Source organism: Neoarius graeffei, chromosome 3, assembly GCF_027579695.1.
Source record: "Neoarius graeffei isolate fNeoGra1 chromosome 3, fNeoGra1.pri, whole genome shotgun sequence".
NCBI lineage: Eukaryota > Metazoa > Chordata > Actinopteri > Siluriformes > Ariidae > Neoarius > Neoarius graeffei.
Window position 1 is genome coordinate 24,141,445 of NC_083571.1, and position 23,399 is coordinate 24,164,843.

A 23,399-nucleotide genomic window follows, 5' to 3' on the forward strand; every position below is an offset into this window, starting at 1 on the left:
TGTTAATGAACGATGGGATGTGTGTGTTGGGGGGGGGGGAACTGTGAGGATGACATGTCAGATGCTGAAGGGGGGGCAGGGGGGTGTGCGAGCAGAATCTGTGGCAGGGGGCAGAGGGGGGAGGAGGGGCAGAACAGGGAGGGAGTTGAGCCTCCTGACCGCCTGGTGAAAGAAACTGTTCTTGAGCCTGCTGGTTTTGGCCTGGAGACTCTGCAGTCTCCTCCCCGATGGCAGCAGGCTGAAGAGGCTCTGAGATGGGTGGGTGGGGTCACCTGCAATCCTGATGGCTTTGCGGGTGAGGCGGGAGTTATAGATATCCATTAGAGAAGGGAGAGAGACACCAATGCAGAGATGCCTACTAGTACGGATTGGCCGTATTTTGTACGGAAAAGTTACGTAAATACGATGTTACGGCAAACAGTGTTATTCTGTACGGAATTATTATAAAGTCTTAAAAAATTCCAGTGAGTTGTTTTTAAATGTCCAAGCGACTTTTTCAATCCATGCGCGATTCACGGCTAGGCTATTTATTTTTACGACAACCACACATGCTGTGTGTGACATGCGCAGATACCGCACATTTGTTCGCGCTATTTTCGCTCGGCATCACACATGCATGGTGCTGCTTCTCAATAGTGGAAATAAAACGCTCAGTATCGGGACAAGTGAAGCACAGGTTTCCGGTGTTCCTCCCACGATATATGGTAGAATGGCCGTGCATTACACCCAGTCAAAAGGGCAATGGATACGTGCACTGCAAACTGTGTAGAACTGACATTAACATGGTGGTCACGATGACTGCAGCCAGCATGTCAACTACAAAAAAACATATGGAGTATGCTGAAGTGGCGAGTCAGGCGGAAAGTAAATCTGGGGGTATCCAGCAGTTTTTTACGAAATCTGTGGATGAAAAGACACGGAACGTGACACGTGCTGAAGCGGTGATGGTTGACCTGTGCTTGGAGTTGAACTTGCCGATTAGTGCCATGAAATGTGAGTTAAACTTATTCAGTTTCTTTTTACATGTCTGATTTTTATTCACTGAAATATCAAACACTGGCTGTACTTCTTTAATTCAAAGTCTTTTCAGTGTTGCAAGTACAAATGTACATGTAGTATGATCAAAAACAGAATTTTATGATTAGTGCTGTTGGGATTGTGGCAAAAAATTGATCATTCCACTGTTTTAAATACAATTATAAATGTCATTTTATTCAATGTCTCTTCTGAAGCATTATGCTGAAGTATTTATATATTTGGACATTAAGATAACAATGTCGGACTCTCTTTGGCATGAAATAAGAATTTTTAAAAATTTTATTAGAATCCGTTAACAGGTAGAACATTTTGCCAGGCAATATAATACTTTTGAGGAGTTACATTCAATACCAATGATTGGTAGTCAACCGTAATGTCTGCAAACAGGGAACACTATTGTATTTATAAAAATGTGATCTATTGTATGCTCTACAAATTTGTTGAGTGGAAATTCAGTTGAGATGGCTGCTCGTGTTTTGTTTATTCAGGTCACACAAAACAGTACTTTTTAATAATTTAAATGTTAAACATATTGGTATATACACCTCTTTATAATGGAAATGCGCATAAATTAATGTTACTGAAAGTCATTCCAAAATACTGAAAAGTGTTTTCAAGAATACTGAAATTCAAAATTTGGGGTAGGCATCTCTGCCAATGATCCTCTCAGCTGCTCTCACGATGCGCTGCAGAGACTTGCAGCAGGACACGGTGCAGGCGCCGTACCACACGGTGATGCTGCTGGTCAGAATGTTCTCGATGGTGCCTCTGTAGAAAGTGTGCATGATGGGGGCCGGGACTCTTGCTCTCCTCAGTTTGCGGAGGAAGTACAGACGCTGTTGGGCTTTTTTGGACAGTGATGCGGTGTTGTTGCTCCAGGACAGGTCTTCAGAGATGTGCACACCCAGAAACTTGGTGCTGCTCACCCTCTCCACTGCAGCACCGTCGATAGATAGTGGAGCATGCTGGGTGTGCTCTCTCCTGAAGTCCACAACAATCTCCTTTGTCTTCTCCACGTTCAGACGGAGATTGTTGTCCTTGCACCACATGGCCAAGCGGCTCACCTCACTCCTGTAGATTGTCTCATCGCCATTGTTGATGAGACCCACCACAGTCGTGTCATCCACAAACTTAATGAGATTTGAGCTGGATGTTGGTGTGCAGTCGTGGGTCAGCAGAGTGAAGAGGAGGGGCTTAGCACACATCCTTGGGGGGCCCCTGTGTTCAGTGTGATGGTGCTGGAGGAGTTGCTGCCGACCCGTACAGCCTGTGGTCTCCCCGTCAGGAAGTCCAGCAGCCAGTTGCACAGGGAGGTGTTGAGTCCTAGCTGGTCCAGTTTATGAATGAGCTGCTGAGGAATGATTGTGTTGAATGCTGAGCTAAAGTCTATGAACAGCATTCTGACATACGAGTCTTTTGTCTCTACGTGGGTGAGGGCTGAGTGGAGGGCAGTGGAGATGGAGTCATCGGTCGAACGGTTGGACTGATATGCAAACTGGAAAGGGTCCAGGGTGGGGGGAGGGCAGACTTGATATGCCGCATGACTAGCCGCTCGAAGCACTTCATGAGGATGGGAGTGAGTGCGACAGGGCGGTAGTCATTGAAGCAGGAGGGAGACGGCTTCTTCGGGACCGGGATGATGGTGGTGGTTTTGAGGCACGTTACCAAATTCTAACAGAAAACGAGAGTGCCTGAAAGGGAAAACCGAGCCGCCATTTTGAATCCTCATTCACGGCTATCATGCAAATGACTTCCTCCTCGGTATACAAGTGCACTTCCATGGCAGGAAAAAAAACTACATTTTGCCGCCTATGTAGTCCCCTATTTATACAAATAGGAGTCATTCAGGATTCAGCCATGTTTTTTCTCGGCGTTAACAACAGTTACAGGTTTTCAGCTTTCTCCTGAAATGTTTTCTTTTATTTCTTCTTCCTCAGGGTAGTAAAACTCGCTTTCGCTGTGAAGACTGTCATTATCGCTATCCATGCTGCAAAATTAATGCTATTCTCCTGAGAAATGCGAAAATAAATGTTGACAAAAATTGCTATTATGTTTGTTGTTGCTGTGAACAAGCGAGTCGCCAGAGGTCTGTATCGTAGGATACGGACCCACTCGCCAGCCAATCGGAGCGCAGGATTTGATGGAAACCGGACCGCGAAAAAAAAAAATTATAATTGCACGCAATTCTTCAGCAGAGAGGCCAAAATTATTAAGATTGCCTTAACTTGTCAGCTCAGTGATGTTGCTAAAGTATGGAATCCAAGGCAAAATGTACTGAAAACCATATTTAAAAATCGTCATCCCAGTGATAGCAATTTCACTTCAGAGAGATCTTGGTTTGAATTTGAAGAAATGAAGGTTCAGTTTTTTCTGATGTAATTCCGTTACTGACTTTTCTTTCCTCATAAAAGATTTTTTGTTCACAGCCAGTTTTTTCTGTGCTTTTTTAGGGTCAGAAGATCCCACATACAGTGTGAAATGTTCATTTAATACTATTATCTTGAGTACTACGACTAAATAAAAAAAAGTTACCACATTTTGCTGTGAATGTAATTCCGTTACCGAAGAACTAATAAATAAATAAATAAAACACACACACAGAGTACTGTGCAGAAGTCTAAGGCACATATCAATAAATTCTGTGGACCAAAAATGGCTTAAAAAAATGAAATCTTTCAAAATTAAAAGATACTACAATCAGTAAGCCATAATAAATGAAACAAAGTCAGTATTTGGTGTGAGACGACCCTTTGCTTTAAAAAAAAAATAGTCTCAGGTACAAAAAGTGTTTACAAGCTGTGATACTTGCCAAAGGGGGCGTTACTAGGTACTAACCATGCAGGGTGCCCAAACTTTTGCTTCGGGCCCTTTTCCTTTTTTGCAGCACTGCTTTTTCACAGTAGCCAAAAAGATGGTCATTTTGTTTCGTTATGGTCAACAACGCCATATTCCTCTGTGTGTTTGAAGGCCCTTGTGTAATGTTGCAAGCATGCTAGGAGTGACGACAGGCGTCTGATCATACACCGTGACTAACCATGAAACTGCGACGTCTTTCCAGGACAGTTCATATCGTGTGTGTGTGTGTGCTTCCCTGTGCATAGCGCTATTGCAAACATACGCGAAGATCTCTGGAGGTCGTGGAGTAGTGGGCTGTAAAATTTGCACATCGATTGTTGTGAAATCCTGGCTGTTGTGAGGAGAATAAGAAGTCTATTGACCTGTCTGGGTTTTTTTTCTTTCTTTGAGCCACGCTTTTTAATTATGAAAAAACCTGTAATTGTAAAAAAGAAATGAAACAAAATTGCCACTTTCTCGCTCGCTCACTCGCACAGTTCAGCGGGGACCCTACCTCATCAGGTTGGAGACCTCTTCTTCCATAAATGTTCAGTGAACATCTCCTTACAGAAAGCATCACCATGGGGGCGTCGTGGCTCAGGTGGATAAGGCGCCATACCATAAATCTGGGGACCCGGGTTCGATTCCGACCCGAGGTCATTTCCCGATCCCTCCCCATCTCTCTCTCTCCCGCTCGTTTCCTGTCTCTGCACTGTCCTATCCAATAAAGGTGAAAAAGCCCCCAAAAAATCTAAAAAAAAAAAAAGCAAGCATCACCATGGCAATGATTATATTTTCTTTTTTAAACATGTTAGAGTAACAAAATGTAATTATGACGCTATTATAAGATTTGCTACTGTCAAAAATTAATCAAAATCAATACTTTCTCATCAGCTGGATTTGACAGTGTAACAGTGCTGTGATATATTTTACAAAGAGATGAGTGACGATCAGTGACTTACTCACTTTGGGTAAAATGAAGTAAACAATGTTTTTGCACAGTGCCAAAAAAAAAAATTGAAAACCTAAAGTACTAAAAGCACAAATTGTAGGACTTGGTTCAGTCCTATCCATTTTACTTCTCTGTTTAGGAAATTTCATTTCCACATAAAGTATGTGTCAGCAAAGTGAAAAAAAAAAATAATAACAGAAGGAAACACCTAAAAGGATAGGGAACATTTATCACTTGACCTGATTAAACTAGCCTGAGCCAACATCACCAGCACTTCTTTCTTTGGCCATGTGAAAAAGAGAAACAACACCACACTAGAGCGGAACCTCAAAAAAAGCGAGACGGGTCTCCCAGGGGGGCGTGTTGAAAAGCGACACGGCTCTCAGACACTTCAGATGAGCCGATTAGTTCCATTAACCCCAAATCATCTTTGACACACATCTCTCCCTTCTACTTCACGTTACATTCCTTAATACTTAAGTGAGCATGAAGGCTGCATATTATTCTGTATTTGGTGCAGCATTATTAGTGTGTTTTTTAAACCGGTTTATTGATTTGATTTATAACAAGCAGAATGCAGCAAAGGAAGGGAGAGGAGAGAGAGATACATGGAGGGAAAGGGCGAGTGAGCTGTGGTTACTGGAAGGGATTAGAGCCAGAGATCTGCGCTGTCTTAGAGAGGCTTAGTTTAGTTTAGTCAGATGATTAGTGCCACACACACTTGCACATCACTGCTTTTCCTCTTCAGTTTCTTGCTCGGTTTTATGAGGTTTGGGGGTTTTGTTGGGGTTTTGTTTTTTTTTTATTCTTGACCTCTCCCTTCAAAAATGGAGAGGAAAAATCTTAAATTGTTGCAAATCATTACACAGATTCTATAGGCAGAAAGCTTGTGTGCACGTGTTCTGATCTAATATAAAGCAAGCTTACACATACCCCTTTTCCACCAAATCAGTTCCAGGGCTGGTTCGGGGCCAGTGCTGGTTCACAACTCGTTCAACTTGCGAGCCAGCTGAGAACCAGTTTGCTTTTCCATAGCTCGCGGTGCTAAGGGAAGCCACGTCGTTACGTCGCTGTATACGTCAGTTACGTCGCTACGATTGCATAAACCTTGGCACGAATATCGAAGCAAAAACAACACGGAAGAAGCAGCAGCAACAACAATAATAATAATAATAATGGATGACTTCACGTTTGTACAGCTGCTGCTTCTCGTCGCTTAAAAATGGCGATCTTTCGCGGTCTTGTTGTTGTTGTTGGTCTTAACAACTCCGCCACCCCACTGACGTAAGCGGTTCTTTCCTCTGGCCCAGCAGAGAGTTGGTGCTAGCCGGGAACCAGTTTTTCTGGCCCCAGAGCCAGTTCTTTGTCAGTGGAAACTGAAAACCCGGTTCCAAACTAAGCACTGGCCCCGAACCAGCCCTGGAACTGCTTTGGTGGAAAAGGGGCAATAATGCACCTTAGCATTAACCCTTAAAACCACCCCATGTCAAATTCAGTTCACGTGCACATTCATTCATTAGGAGCTAATGAATAAAGTAACACCACCCAGCATGTCCTCACACAACAAACACCAGTTCTCTCCGTTAACTCCTCTAATGAAGCTTCTTGATAAATTCAGATTCAGTTAAACTATTAAACTGACCAAACTGGATTGTGATGCCTACGATCTCACAACAAACTCTGTGTTTATCACAATTATTATTAGAAAATTATTGGTGTCAACCTGCCCTCCATCCAAGACCTGTACCTGTCCAGAGTCAGGAAACGGGCAGGTAACATCTCTGCGGACCCATCACACCCTGGTCACAATCTGTTTAATCTTCTCCCCTCAGGGAGGCGATATAGATCACTGTATGCAAAAACAACCAGACACAAGAACAGTTTCTTCCCTCAAGCTGTCTCTGTGATGAACAGCTAAAATCCAGATTCATATATCAGTAATATCAGTTGCAAAATATCTGCACACTCATACTGTCATTCTGTGCTCACTGTTATTTATATTATATGTACACTTTTATTTATATTTACTATTTCATCTTTGCACTATGCACCATATTGCACCAAAAGGGAAAATCCTTTCTGTGATGAACAGCTAAAATCCAGATTCATACATCAGTAACATCACTTGCAAAATATCTGCACACTCATACTTTATATTTATTTCATACTTGACTTACTTGGATTACTTTGCACTATGCACCTATTGCACCATTTTTTGTTGTTGTTGGTTTTTTTGTTTGTTTGTGTATACGCTTTTTTTTATCTGTTTTGTACTATGAGAGCTAAGTGAAACCTGAGTCTAATTCCTCGTGTGTATCCACATACCTGGCAATAAAAGTGATTCGGTCAAAATTTAACACTTAATTCACTTCGTTGTTCATGCTTGGAGAAATGTCTCTGAAACTATAGATAGATAGATAGATAGATAGATAGATAGATAGATAGATAGATAGATAGAGTGGCATGCAAAAGTTTGGGCACCCTTACTGAAAATGTTTGTTGCTGTGAATAGTTACAGTGGGGCAAAAAAGTATTTAGTCAGTCACCAATTGTGCAAGTTCTCCCACTTAAAAAGATGAGGCCTGTAATTTTCATCATAGGTATACCTCAACTATGAGAGACAAAATGAGGGAAAAAAAATCCAGAAAATTACATTGTCTGATTTTTAAAGAATTTATTTGCAAATTATGGCGGAAAATAAGTATTTGGTCAATAACAAAAGTTCATCTCAATACTTTGTTATATACCCTTTGTTGGCAATGACAGAGGTCAAAAGTTTTCTGTAAGTCTTCACAAGGTTTTCACACACTGTTGCTGGTATTTTGGCCCATTCCTCCATGCAGATCTCCTCTAGAGCAGTGATGTTTTGGGGCTGTCGCTGGGCAACACGGACTTTCAACTCCCTCCAAAGATTTTCTGTGGGGTTGAGATCTGGAGACTGGCTAGGCCACTCCAGGACCTTGAAATGCTTCTTACGAAGCCACTCCTTCGTTGCCCGGGCGGTGTGTTTGGGATCACTATCATGCTGAAAGACCCAGCCATGTTTCATCTTCAGTGCCCTTGCTGATAGAAGGAGGTTTTCACTCAAAATCTCACGATACATGGCCCCATTCATTCTTTCCTTTACACGGATCAGTCGTCCTGGTCCCTTTGCAGAAAAACAGCCCCAAAGCATGATGTTTCCACCCCCATGCTTCACAGTAGGTATGGTGTTCTTTGGATACAACTCAGCATTCTTTCTCCTCCAAACACGACAAGTTGAGTTTTTCCCAAAAAGTTCTATTTTGGTTTCATCTGACCATATGACATTCTCCCAATCCTCTTCTGGATCATCCAAATGCTCTCTAGCAAACTTCAGACGGGCCTGGACATGTACTGCCTTAAGCAGGGGGACACGTCTGTCACTGCAGGATTTGAGTCCCTGGCGGCGTAGTGTGTTACTGATGGTAGCCTTTGTTACTTTGGTCCCAGCTCTCTGCAGGTCATTCACTAGTTCCCCCCGTGTGGTTCTGGGTAGCTGTTTCCTCAGATTGTAATGTTATTAAGAAATGGCAGTTAACAGAAACAGTGGAGCTCAAGGTGAGGTCTGGAAGATGAAGAAAACTTTCTGAAAGAACTGCTCGTTGGATTGCTAGAAAGGCAAATAAAACCCCCTGTTTGACTGCAAAAGACCTTCAGAAAGATTTAGCAGACCCTGGAGTGGTGGTGCACTGTTCTACTATGCAGCGACACCTGAACAAATATGACCTTCATGGAAGAGTCATCAGAAGAAAACCGTTCCTGCGTCCTAGCCACAAAATTCAGCGTCTGAAGTTTGCAAATGAACGTCTAAATAAGCCTGATGAATTTTGGAAACAAGTCCTGTGGACTGATGAAATCAAAATAGAACTTTTTGGCCACAATGTGCAAAGGTATGTTTGGAGAAAAAAGGGTGCCAAATTCCAGGAAAAGAACACCTCTCCAACTCTGAAGCATGGGTGTGGATCGATCATGCTTTGGGGTTGTGTTGCAGCCAGTGGCACAGGGCACATTTCATTGGTCGAGGAAAGCATGGATTCAAATAAATACCAGCAAATTCTGGAAGCAAACATCACACCATCTGTAAAAAAGCTAAAGTTAAAAAGAGGACAGGTCCTACAATAAGACGATGATCCAAAACACACCTCAAAATCTACAATGGAATACCTCAAGAGGCACAAGCTGAAGGTTTTGCCCTGGCCCTCACAGTCCCCTGACCTAAACATCATTGAAAATCTGTGGATAGATCTCAAAAGAGCAGTGCATGCAAGACAGCCCAAGAAACTTGTAGAACCGGAAGCCTTTTGCAAGGACGAATGTGTGAAAATCCCCCAGGTAAGAACTGAAAGATTATTAGCTGGCTACAAAAAGTGTTTACAAGCTGTGATACTTGCCAAAGGGGGTGTTACTAGGTACAGTGCCACCTAGTAGTATTGGCACCCTTGAAGTTTATGTACTTAAAGTTAAGCATCTCCTGAACAAAAGTGATGTAGTGATGCAGAATTTTTCTACAGATAGCTCGTGGTTAATATAAAAGAGTAAAAGTATCAACAAAATAAAAAAATAAACAATTGGAGTGAAAAAAAATGAAAAAGGTAAATCTTGCTGTATCACTAGTATTGGCACCCTTTGCTGTTAGTCCTAAAACCTAACCTAACTAAACCTAATTTGACTCACCTATGGTAAATTACAAATGGAAATCACCTGTGAAGACCTGTCTGTGCCCATGTGACATGAAATGGCCAATGAATGATGAGATTTGTGTTTTGAAAAACCAACTGTTTCACTCAGTCCCTTTTTCACAATGGTGAAGACAAAAGAGCTGTCTGAAGAAACAAGAAATGCAGTTGTTGACAAACACAAGAGCTCCAAAGGATATAACGCCATCTCCAAAGAGCTTGGTATCCCTGTGTCAACAGTGCATAATGTTAAGAAATATTTGAAGCATGGAACTGTCAAGAACCTCCCTGGGCGTGGGGGTAAGAGAAAAATCAATGATAGAAGTCGTCGAAGGTTGGTGCGATTGGTGGCAGAATCACCTCGGTTAACATCTACGGACCTGCAGGCCCACCTGGACCAGTCTGGGGTAACTGTTTCAAGAAGCACCATAAGGCGCACACTCAACACAGCAGGGCTACATGGGCGGAGGCCAAGGAAGACCCCATTATTGAAAAAAAGACACAAAAAGGAGCGTCTGGAGTTTGTGAAAGAGAACCTGGACAAGCCACAGTCCTTCTGGGAAAATGTCCTGTGGACAGATGAGACAAAAGTAGAGCTTTTTGGGAATTCTCACAGGCAGTATGTTTACAGGCGCTGCAATGAAGCATTCAAAGAAAAGAACACCCTACCAACAGTCAACCATGGTGGAGGATCAATAATGCTGTGGGGCTGCTTTGCTGCATCTGGGACTGGAGGCCTTACCCATGTCATAGGTATTATGAAATCTGAAGATTATCAACAGATTTTGGAGCAAAATGTCCTGCCCAGTGTAAGAAAGTTCGGTTTGAGGCGAAGATCTTGGGTACTCCAGCAGGACAAAGACCCCAACACACATCTAAAAGCACACAAAAATGGTTAGAAAAGAAAAAATTGACTGTTTTGAAATGGCCAGCAGAGTCCTGACCTCAATCCAATTGAGAATCTTTGGGGGGAGTTGAAATCTGCCATTGGCAGAAGGAATCCTTCAAATATCCAAGACCTAGAGCGCATAGCGAAGGAAGAGTGGGAGAAAATACCACAAGACAAATGCAAGAAGCACATTGATGGCTACAGGAAACGTTTGGAGGCCGTCATCGCTGCCAAAGGGTGTGCAACTAAATACTAAGGAGGGGTGCCAATATTCCTGCACCTGCTGTATTTCTGTTTTTTGTTGTCTTAGAAATTAAAATGCCTATTTTGAACGAAAACAACTTTTCAGTTCCTTTGGACCTTCAATTAAAAGATCTTGGTATTGCAAATTGTGTCCATTTCCATTTATTTCTGGAGATATTACAAAAGCTGTGAATAAAATTAAGGAGTGCCAATACTGCTAGACGGGGCTGTACTAACCATGCAGGGTGCCCAAACTTTTGCTTCGGGCCCTTTTCCTTTTTTGTCATTTTGAAAATGTAAAAGATGAAAATAAATTGTTTTTGCTTAAAATATAAAGGGAATGAGTCATCTTTAACTTTATGCCTTTTGGAGATCATTTCATGTTCAACTTACTTAACTGTTCACAGTCACAGCAATTTTGACCAGGGGTGCCCAAACTTTTGCATACCACTATAGATAGAGACACACAGAAATGCCCCTTCTACTTCACATTTTCACACCAGACTGTATAGTGCACTGTGCTGCTGTTTAAAATCAGTGGCAGTCTGCTGCATCTGAAGTCACACCCACTTCTAAAATAATTCAGAAATGTCTCAGAATGTGAATGTGTCTTTGATTTAGAGTTAGCATTAAGCTCATACGTGTGGTTGTGTTTTGAGTACCAGGTCAGTGTAAACTCTTATTATTTTTGTTCTTAGCCTTAGATGTGTATTTTATAACATGATGTTAACTCGCATCCCACAAGTAGAACAGTGTGTCTGTGTGTTTAAATGTGTGCAAAAATGTGTTTTTTTTATTATTTATTTAATGTACAAAAGTGAAAACTTCCTCTTTCTAGTCCTACTGACTGTATCCCGGTGTGTGTTTGCAGGTGTATGGGGAATACAGAGCAAGCTTGGCCTTTGATCTGGTTAGCAGTCGACAGAAAAATGTAAGTCAGTAATGATGTGAAAGTATTTCTTTATTAATGGAACACCTGTACTTTTTTTTTTTTGTGTGTGTGTTAAAATATAACACTTAATTTTTGTGTTTTCCAGGCATATACTGACTACAGCGATAGTGTATCAAGGAGAATGGGCTTCATCCCTCTTCCTCTAGCTCTACTGGTAACGTTATTCTCAGTGTTGTCGAATACATTCGACTTCAAATATTCACCATATTCTTCGCCCGGATTTGAATTTAATAAAAATGTCTTATATGATATTCATTTCACTCATTTTATTCAGCCAGTTTCGTAAGCATTGATAACAAATGTATACATTTATATAGAATTTCTGACTATGTATGGTGATGATACGGTTATAAAATGGCATAAACATGCACTTTTTTTTTTTTTCTCTTCCTAAGCTCATTCGGGTGGTGACGAGCTCAGTGAAAATTCAGGGTGCCCTTTCCATCGTGTGTGTGATACTTTTTTATCTGGGGTAAGTTTTCTTTGTCTGTGTGTCTGATTGTTGTATTCACCAGCAGTTTGTGACAAATTATTCCAAGATGGCGCCGCGGACGGTTGCCTTGGTACTTCGCTCTCTCGTACTTTCTATGTTTTTGTGTATTTGTTGTGTTTCTTGCGCTTCTTCTCTGGTCACATACTCCACAGAAGAACTTATAAACATTGGAATAACCACCAGTAAAGTTTTTTCATCGGCTTTCATTGATGTGGAAAGTTTTCCGGAGCTACTTGTTGGAGGAGCGGCAGCTCTCTATGGATTATGCCGAGGACACCGGGGAAGCGAGCGGGCGCGCTCGTTAGACTGAGGCAGCGGGGGTTTCGCACTGCTCTCCCGTCTATTCACCTGGATAACGTCCGCTCTCTGGCCAAGAAGATGGACGAACTGCTGCTCCTCAACACAATCAACACAGGTTTTAACAGATCTGCTGCCTTGTGCTTCACCGAAACCTGGCTCGGTGAGCACGTCCCGGACTCTTCTCTCCACCTGCCTGGATTTCACCTTCATCGAGCGGACCGTGAAACGGAGCTCACGGGGAAAACGAGGGGAGGCGGAATCTGCTTTTACATTAACGAAGGTTGGTGTACTGATGTCACAGTTCTAAATAAATCATGCAGTCCTCATCTGGAGTCATTATTCATAAACTGCAAACCGTTTTATGCTCCGCGAGAGTTTTCCTCGTTTATTCTGGTTGGAGTTTACATCCCCCCTCAGGCGTGTATTAATGAGGCGTTGCAACACCTGGCTGACCAGATAAACAACGTCGAGAAAAAACACCCGGACCTTTTGCTCATTGTTTTGGGGGACTTTAACAGAGCAAACCTCAGCCACGAACTGCCAAAATATAAACAGCACATTAAGTGTCCCACCAGGGACACTAACACTGGACCATTGTTACACTGTTTTAAAGGACTCCTACCACTCTGTCCCCCGTGCAGCCTTGGGACCATCTGATGGTCCATGGTATGGTTCATCTTATCCCATCCTACAGGCAGAAGCGGAAAGCTGCTAAGCCTGTAGTTAAGATGGTGAGGAGATGGTCCGATGAGGCCAAAGTGGAACTACAAGCCTGCTTTGACTGCACTGATTGGAGTGTTTTTGAGGCTGCAGCCTCAGACCTGCATGAACTGACTGATACTGTGACATCTTGCATCAGTTTTTGTGAGGATGTGTGCGTGCCTACCAAAACCTTCTGCATATACAACAACAATAAACCCTGGCTCACTGCAAAACTCAGGCAACTTCAACAGAACAAAGAAGAGGCCTACAAAAGTGGAGACAGAGGCTACATCCACACGACAACGGCAACGAGATTTTTTTTTTTTTTTAAATATCGCATCCACATGGGCAACGGATCAGTAAAATATCAGGTACATATGACAACGCAATGCTTGCTGAAACCATGCAATACACATGCCACACCTCTACATGCGCTGTAAGACGGTCCCATCGGAGACACCAGAACAATAGAAGAAGTAGGACGCATGCGCATAAACCCCTTCTTCTGTAGCATCAGCCACATAAAGTTTTGATTATTAATAAGTAGCGTAAAATAGTATCTATTGTCTAAGACACTTATTTATATTTCATATTAAAACGTCTATGTAAATTAATACATAGAAAGCCTGGCCAGGCGCTGAACGCTCTTCTGCCTTCACTTTAAGAGAAATTCAGGGCGAGCATGAGCCTAGGTTCTTCCCTGTCACTCACCCTGTCACTGTCACACACACACACCTTCTCACTCCCTATCCTATGGATATAGTCCCTTTAAATCACGTGCTTGTTTTTTGAATGGAGACGCAGAAAGAGGAATGAACGGGGGTAGATGGAAGCCGGTACGCCAACATTCTGATATCCTCCAGAATTCTTTAATGGATTCGTTGATGGATTACTTTGTTCTTCTACGCCCTTTTTGAGGAATGTATTGTCGGACTTAAACCAACATCTGAAGAGGTGAGATCGCTCCTTTTTTTTTTTTTTCCCTATTTTTGCTGGCGGGATTGTTTTTGTTTTTGGAACGCGCACGGGCGGTGCGCGGTTTTGGTTATACTGCTTCCGCAGTGTTTGGACTAAAGACTCTGCCCTAAGGGCTATTCTCTCTCTCACTTTGCACCATTACACAAATATTCACAGTGAAAATATTTTGTAAGCGTGTTTCATGAACCAAGTTACAGGATTTGTTGACAACTCGCATCGAGTTCGTTACACTTCTACCCGGCGTGAAGCACTCAGTCATGTGGTTGTGACGTCATCGTAAACAAATCCGTTCTACTCATCCAGACGACTTCGCAATGGCGCCATTGCCAGATTTTTCCACTCTGGAACCTGTTCTCAAAAGATTTCGTTTTGGGGCACCCAAAACGCCGGTGCCGTGTGGACGCCAGGCCGAAACGATAAACAATTCTATCAGATTCACCTGAATCTGTTGCCGTGTGGACAGGGCCAGAGTTCTGTATAATCAGACCAGAAACACACTCACTACGTTTATATGCACATAGAGAGAATCGAATTTCTGCCGTTGCTCGATTGAAATCGAAGTTCAAAATGCCATGTATACACCTTAATTCGGCTGAAATTGAACCGAACTTGATTTCTCGGAATCGAGCTACACAACCTAGTTTATGCGATTTCTGCCGAGCTACTTTGTGCATGTATACCCTATCGAGCTAGTTGTCGAGCTACTTCCGGAAGTGACGAGTGACGAGACCACAAGCGGGAAACACAACAGCCTCGGTCGGCATGACAACAGTAGTAGCGAGCAGCAGAAGAGGTCAGGAGGAACAAACGGAGAAGAGAAAATGGCGATGTAGAGCTCTCTGAAGTGTGGGTGGAGCACAGAGGACGGCAGGACAAAGTTTCTGGTACTAATGGGCTTTTTATTGTCAGACTTTTCAGTTTAACAGCCTACTTTTATTCTTGAGAGAAAAACACGCGCGCGCTGTGTTCTAGTCCCGGGATGAGCTGTCCCCTCTGCTCTCCCTCTGCCTCCTTAAATAGGGCGCGGTTACTGGGAAGACACACACACAGGTTAATTACCGTCAGGTGAAGTGATTCTGCCACTCACCTTCCCTGGCTCCGCCCTCCTGTCACAGACCGGCGCTTGACCACGCCCCCACTGCCACAGGCAAGCAGAAACGTGCACTTCTGGAGCAATGAGGAGACAGAGTTCATGCTCATTCAGCTTAAGGAGTTGAATATATTAAAATTCATGGACGGGAGAAAAACGCGCAATGGAGAACACGGAACTGATAACTTTGTTTACACTCTTGAATAGCTCTTCTTCATGACGACAACCGGAAGTGTACCAACACGATGGGGCGTGTTGCGCCACCTGTGGCTCGGGTGCACAATGCACCTCACACAATAGCCCGATTTCAGTTGTGTGCATGTAGGATTGGATTTCTCTGGTACCCTGCTGGGACCTTCAGCTCGATTACCGACAGCAGCTCGATTTGGATGTGCATGTAAACGTAGTCACTGACAATGGAGGTGAAAGCAGCTAAGAGGAGCTATGCTGATAAGATTAAAAACAGCCTTTCAGCAAACGATCCGACGTCAGTGTGGAGAGGCCTGCAGAACACTTCTGACTATAGGAGACCATCCCCCAACACTGCAGTGAACCATCAACTGGCTGATGAGCTGAATGTTTTTTACTGCAGATTCGACACATTCACACCTCTCCCCCCTTCAGTCATTAAAGACCCATTTACACCCTCTACCATTCTGCCACCCCCCGCCTCTGACCCCCCCCCCACCAGCACTCAAGATCTGTGAAGAGGATGTCTGTCAGCTTTTCTACAGACAGAAGATCAGGAAGGCACCTGGCCCAGATGGTGTGTCACCCTCTTGTCTGAAGGTCTGTGCTGACCAGCTGGCTCCCATCTTCACCCAGATCTTTAATAGATCCCTGGAGCTGTGTGAAGTCCCCTCATGCTTCAAACGCTCCACAATAATCCCAGTTCCTAAGAAAACCAATATCACAGGACTGAATGACTACAGGCCTGTTGCCCTCACATCTGTAGTCATTCAGTCTTTCGAGAGACTGGTGTTGTCATACCTGAAGGACATCACAGACCCCCTGCTGGACCCCCTGCAGTTTGCCTACCGGGCAAACAGGTCAGTGGATGATGCAATAAATATGGGTCTACACTACATCCTGCAACACCTTGACACTGCAGGGACGTACGCCAGGATCCTGTTCGTGGACTTCAGTTTGGCATTCAACACCATTGTTCCAGATATCCTCCACACCAAGCTCACCCAGCTCACTGTGCCCTCCTCCACCTGTCAGTGGATTACAAACTTCCTGACTGACAGGAAGCAGCAGGTGAGGATGGGGAGCATCATATCCAGCACTTGGACCATCAGCACTGGCGCCCCCCCAAGGGTGTGTGCTCTCCCCACTGCTCTTCTTCCTTTATGGACCCTTTTCACGTGACGTCATGACAAACGCGGCTGCCATTTTGGACATGTACTACCAGTAGTTTACCACAGCCAGCATTGAGGAACGGCAGCAAAGAAAGTGTTTATTTTCAGCAAGACTTCCATCATGCCACTATATTGTTGTGTACCTGGATGTAGTAACCATCAACAAACAAGGCAAGGGTTATCATTTTATCGGATCCCGGTAGATGCTGACCGACGGAGAAGATGGATAGCGGCATACCAACGCTTGTGTAGTGACCACTTTGTTGGAGGTAAGACGAATAAAATTAGCCAGAAAAGGCATTACATTGCTGTTAACATTCTGTGGCGGCGAGTGTGTAACCAAATAGGCTAAAATAACCCATTGTAACCTCTTTGTTCTTCTGTAGTAGCTATTAGCTAACGACATTAGCTAGCGTTGTGTTCCTTTGCTGTTGGTAGACTGTAGGACAGATCAGAGGCAGTGTCCTACAAACAGCGCTTAATTTGAGGGGGAGCAAGCCGGAGTGCGCTCCGGAACCTCGGGCGTTGGCTCCGGCAGCTATTTACACTGGATCCGGTGATCCGACACCTCTTTTGACTATGTAACAAAAAACAAAACAAAACCCAAATAATTAAATTAAAAAATGCAAGTTTATTTAGTGTTATTGTCTGATTTTGATATCTGTCTTGTTGGTGATTTCTCTCATGAAACGACATCCACAAAATATCTGCAGATGAACTTAATTTGCAGTGTTATTACAAAACATGCCCAGAAGCGCAGCGCCGCGCCCCCCTCCCCCCCTCTTTTTTTCCGCACCGGAGCCGCTCATCCTCTGCGCTCCGGGACCTCCCACTTTACAAATTAAGCACTGCCTACAAATAAGTGTTCAAAACAAGAGGAACATGTATTTGTCTCTTAAATCCAGGCCGTTCCCTGTAATCTGTAACAACGGTTGGAGAAAGTAATGGCAAATAGTGAGTGCACAAACCATAGAAGGTAAACTGTACACAGCGCCAGGGCAGTGTGATGGTATGTCTACTTTTAGATTGTGTTAGCTTATCAATGAACACACTCATCACTCGACGAGTTTCACGTCTTTACGACGGATACTTAAATGTGTGTTAGGTATTATTGTTGCAGTCTAAGCAGTCATTGTAGCAGCTAGATGAGCAAGAACCGAAAGGGTCTGTGCCATAAACCGTTATTTCTGTACGGCGTTGCTAATGTGTCGTTACTGTTATTTCTCCCTCTGCTCGCCCTGTAAATGCCCTACGTCGCTGGATAGTGAAGGTGTTTTCTGCATCTCGCTCCTTTTTCTTGTATGTTCTCCGTTTGCCGCCTTCCTCGCATTCAAACCAATTCGAGCCGAAGTCCACTACATGTCCAAAATGGTGGTCGCGTTTACGAAGGTCACGTGACACTATACCAACGACTGCACCTCAAGAGACCCGTCTGTTAAACTCCTGAAATTTGCGGACGATACAACGGTCATATACCTCATCCGGGACGGTGACGAGTCTGCATACAGACGGGAGGTTGAACGGCTGGTCTGTTGGTGCGATCAGAACAATCTGGAGCTGAACACGCTCAAAACTGTGGAGATGACAGTGGACTTTAGGAGGAGCCCCCCCACTCTGCTGCCCATCACCATCACCAACAACATTGTGACTGCTGTTGAAAGCTTCAGGTTTCTGGGTTCCACAATCTCTCAGGACTTGAAGTGGGAGACCAACACAGTCTCTATCATCAAAAAGGCTCAGCAGAGGTTGTACTTTCTGCGCCAGCTCAGGAAGCTCAACCTGCCTAAGGAGCTGCTGACACAATTCTACTCTGCCATCATTCAGTCTGTTCTTTGCTCTTCCATCACTGTTTGGTTTGGATCGGTCACCAAACAGGAGAAGAACAGACTGCAACGGACAATAAGGTCTGCAGAGAAAATTATTGGTGTCAACCTGCCCTCCATCCAAGACCTATACCTGTCCAGGGTCAGGAAACGGGCAGGTAACATCTCTGCGGACCCATCACACCCTGGTCACAATCTGTTTAATCTTCTCCCCTCAGGGAGGCGATATAGATCTCTGTATGCAAAAACAACCAGACACAAGAACAGTTTCTTCCCTCAGGCTGTCTCTGTGATGAACAGCTAAAATCCAGATTCATATATCAGTAATATCACTTGCAAAATATCTGCACACTCATACTGTCATTCTGTGCTCACTGTTACTTATATTTATACTTATTTATATTTACTATTTTGTCTTTGCACTGTGCACCATATTGCACCAGAATTGCATCATCCTTTCTGTGATGAACAGCTAAAATCCAGATTCATATATCAGTAATATCACTTGTAAAATATCTGCACACTCATACTGTCATTCTGTGCACACTGTATACTTTATTTATCTGTTTCATACTTGACTTACCTGGATTAGTTTGCACAATGCACCTATTGCACCTTTTTTGTTGTTTTTTTGTTTGTTTGTTTGTTTGTTTGTTTGTTTATACTCTTTTTATTTGTTTTTGTACTATGAGAGCGAAGTGAAACTGGAGTGAAATTCCTCGTGTGTGTCCACATACCTGGCAGTAAAAGTGTTTCTGATTCTGATTAATATTGCTGTGTGTGCGTGCAGTATGATCACACTAAAGGTGCTGAATAGCATCGTGTTGCTGGGAAAGTCGTGTGTGTACGTGAAAGAAGCGAACATGGAGGAAAAGCTGTTCCAGTCACCCCCCTCTGCTGCTCCCAGCCGAGCGTCCAGTAGAGCTCATCATGCGAAACGCACACGAGAGCCAACAAGTAATGCACATGCACACACATGGCACATCCATACCCACCAATCTGTGTATGTAATGTAAATAAATGATGAGATCAGATCCTACACAAGTCATTATATCTATTCACATTGTACAAGTTTCTTACAAATGGGTTATTATAGTCTTAATAGGTTAATAAAATTAAAAATGAAATGTTAAATATATCCCCGCTCCAAAGGAGGAGGGGGGTATACTGGTTTATGTCCGTCCGTCCGAAACACCCTTTTTCTCAGCAACCACAAATCATAGCCACTTGGTACCAAACTTCAGCTTGGGGTTCTATACTGTGTATAGAGGATGTGCAGTCACGTGACCCGTCCGTGTTTACTCCGCCATATTGGACGGCTTCAGGATTGTTTACCTTGCGTGAGCGTAATGGATCCAGGGAGTAATCCCCAAGAAAATTCGGAAAATACCCCATCTACATTGCACGATAACTTGTCTAAGTTTGTTAAGCATCTTGAAGGTGACGTGAGGCAGCGTTACGTGGAAAAGTGTTCCAGGTTGGGGATTGCAGATCCGTACAACTTGCCGCAATTCTTGTTCAGGGAAATTCGGAGCTGCGGTGCCGGCGATTTGCCCGATCTGGCCTACCACGACATTTACAATTTTCTTGTGAATCGTGTTACACTGGCAAAGCCCTCAAAGCTTACAAGAGCCTGGAAGCTTATAAATATTTTGTTGCGGGATGGGTATCCCAACTATACCTCTGGAAGGTTCCGAAGAAGAATGTCTACTTGATAACCTCACGGGTAAGTGGCATTAAGACGTTTATCATAAAGAGACTATGCAGGACGTTTTATCGTAAGAATGTTCGAAATCTAAACTCAGTTCCAGATAATGACAGGGCTGTAAATATGTATGTTTTTGTCTGAAAAAAAAATCACAGATCACCGCTATCTTTATCTGTGCAGAATTATTATTCAATATCAGATATATAAATGTACAGGGGTCACAGATATGTCCAGCTTCTATATTCAAACAAATTAAAATATTTTCTTGCACCTCTATGTGCCTAAAATAACATACATATTCTTTTTCAGTACTTTACACAATCTGATAGGAAGAACTTTATAAACAAGTTATGCATTTGTATACATATTTTATTAAGAACATTAATATTACACGTCCATGTGAAAACCAGTTATATTTTTTTGATCACAACTTAGTGATAGGTGGTGTAAATTCGGCTGGTAGAACTGGGGTACCAGTTTTCTCTTCGCACAGCGATCACCCATTTTGCGCGTCTCTCCTCGTCTGCGGGGAATCTATAAAATGACAGGCCCTCCTTTTGGCCCTGTCTATTGGTACAACCAAATGCTGAACAAGATGTAACCATTCTCGAAAGATCTACTCCCACACACTTGATAATTAGAATGGGTTCATCTAAGTTCTATGCGCGGCCATGCCGTCCAAGATGGCAGATAAACAAATATCACGTGACCTCGTGACATCACGTGCACGCTCTCTATACCGTTTTCAGGTCTGTCGCACATCGACTTCCTGTTTACCGACTGAATGTATTTACGAAGTGTGTAGTGTGGATTTTACAAAATTTTCCTAACACTTCTCAGCAACTACAAATCACAACTGCTTGATATTTGGTACTGAGCTTCAGCTTGGGGTTCTATACTATGTATACCGTTTTCAGGTCCGTTGCATATCAACTTCCTGTTTACCAACTGAATGCATTTATGAAACATATAGGGTGGATTTTGACGCTATTTCAAAATGACAGTTTACCAGAATGCTATTTGAAATCCCTGGGAGGAACACTGCTCTTTACTTAGTTGTTTCAGGGTTAATTATTTGTTGAAGTCAGCATTCATAAGAAGTGTTCTATTCCTTCGATTGCTTGCATTCTGATATAAGCGAGAGCAGGGGGATACAGTACATACCGTAAGTGAGCAGTTGATCTTGTTAAAGTACTGGAAGGACCTGACTTGGGAATTTTGAATGAGAATTTTGTTTTTATTTGCCATGCTTTTTGATGAGTAAATTATTGCTAATTGCAGAGTATCTTGGGGTTTTGATGTCTGAGGTTTAACGAGACAAAGAGTGCAGTGAATTTCTGTATTCATGTCTGAACTAATATCCACTAAACTTAGTGATGTAATTCTCATAGTAAATTTCTTACCCTTAGGCGAGCCAGTGGAAGAGGGCATATCTCCAATTATAAATCAACCCGTCCACCAGATGGAGAGCCCTGTGCCTGATCTCCCAACCAGCGAATCAGATCAGTTCCTCACGACGCCAGATGAATCGGAGGAGAAAATAATCACGCAGGATGGAACAGAACTCATCCACAGAGTACCTAAGAAAGACCTGCTGGAGATCGATCGTTTCACGATCTGCGGGAACCGAATCGACTGACACTTGACTACAAAATGACGAAAGCTAGACAGTTTCAACTGGCTTGACCTTTGTGACCTTTGATCACTTCACTTTGCTTGAAGGATCAGGGTAGAAAGAGAGAACAGAGCAGGATATTTATTAAGAAGTGCACCTAATTTATTTAAGTTTCAAACTGAGACACTCACCGTTACCTTCTCCGCTGTACTGGACTTGCAGAGAATTCCGGCCTTTCCGAAGGTCCAGACCATTTTCTCAGACAGCACCAGGAACAGACCTTGACCATTCACCATCCTGACGGACAGAAAGCGTGACTGATCACTTCAGTGACTAAACAGCACACCGATGTTCATATGAGATCAATCAGAACTAAACTTTAGGTCATTTTGAAGTGGTGGCTTAATATGCGGTATTTTTTTTCATGCTAAGTTGCATTTTCTTAAAGTTCTGAAATTGCACATTTCTTTCTCACTTTGCTTTTTTTATTTTTTTTATCATTTTTTGTGAATCATGTATGCTTGTACAGAAATGACAGATGGGTAGGTAAGACTTTATATAACGGGTTCCCTTAGCTAACATTTCGTTTTGCATTAACGTCAAGAAACAAAGCATGAGTAATGTTAGCAAAGTAACAGGGCAAGTTAACAGATGTGTTGATTGCCATTTGTTCAAATGTTAATAAAATACACCTGTTTATTTAGTCCATGGATGAAAATAAGTCTATGTAAATGATCAAAAACTTAAATAGCTTCACATTCCTAAAATCAAACTTTGGTCTGTAGGTGTAAATATTGAACTTTTGCCTAAGTCCGAGTTCTGAATTTTGCCAGTTAACAACAGCAAATGTTCAATAAGGTGTCTTGTTGTTCACTGTGAGCTTCATTTTGCACATTAATTGTTGATAAATGCAGGTTGAATATTTGAAACCTCTATTAATACAAGTGTCAGATACTGTGCTTTGTTACTTTTGGTGCATTCATGCTAAAATTTGCCGTTAATGTTAACTGATGCCTTAAATGTCAGTTACGGGAACCTTAAGGTAAAGCGTTACTGATGAATATCTGTGTAAATTGAGTAGAGCAGCTCAGCTTTGTTTGTCTGGATCCATAAGACCAGCATTAGACTGAAATATCCTACTTCCTTACGTTTTCTAGAGTCACTTTGGACCACTGAAATTAAGCACAAATGTACAGAGAATTTTCTGCAGCATGTCCAAAGTATCAAATGTAAGCTGTGTTGTGTTTTTACATCCTTTTTATTTTATATATACACACACACATACATAGTGTGTGTGTGTTATATATATATATATATATATATATATATATATATATATATATATATATATATATATATATATAAAAACAAACACACACACACTGTGTGTATATATAAACAGCAAAGTTAAATGTGTTTTTATTTCAAAGCATTTTATCAGTCAGGTATTTTATATTTTTCTGCCAATCTTAATTTAAGCCGAACACCTTGTTAATATACATTTACACTTTAACGCTTGTGAATTGCACATTAATTTGCTACATAGACCTTAAACATGCATAGTGTGTGTGTATATATATAAATTTAGTCAGTCACCAATTGTGCAAGTTCTCCCACTTAAAAAGATGAGAGAGGCCTGTAATTTTCATCATAGGTATACCTCAACTATGAGAGACAAAATGAGAAAAATCCAGAAAATCACATCGTCTGTCTGATGTTTAAA

The 23,399-nt window shown here is 42.5% G+C and overlaps 1 protein-coding gene across 2 annotated transcripts in view; it reads left to right on the forward strand.

The window, feature by feature from the left end:
• The window catches only part of tapt1b (transmembrane anterior posterior transformation 1b), a 107,318-nt gene extending 84,373 nt beyond the window's left edge, over positions 1 to 22,945 (forward strand). For both annotated transcript variants that reach the window (XM_060916527.1, XM_060916528.1), the window contains exons 10-14: positions 11,526 to 11,585; positions 11,692 to 11,760; positions 12,002 to 12,078; positions 19,144 to 19,310; positions 21,471 to 22,945. In XM_060916527.1, the coding sequence (XP_060772510.1) occupies positions 11,526 to 11,585; positions 11,692 to 11,760; positions 12,002 to 12,078; positions 19,144 to 19,310; positions 21,471 to 21,700 (603 nt within the window). In that variant the 3' untranslated portion in view covers positions 21,701 to 22,945. The remainder of the gene's footprint in view (positions 1 to 11,525; positions 11,586 to 11,691; positions 11,761 to 12,001; positions 12,079 to 19,143; positions 19,311 to 21,470) is intronic.
• Positions 22,946 to 23,399: the final 454 nt, after the last annotated feature.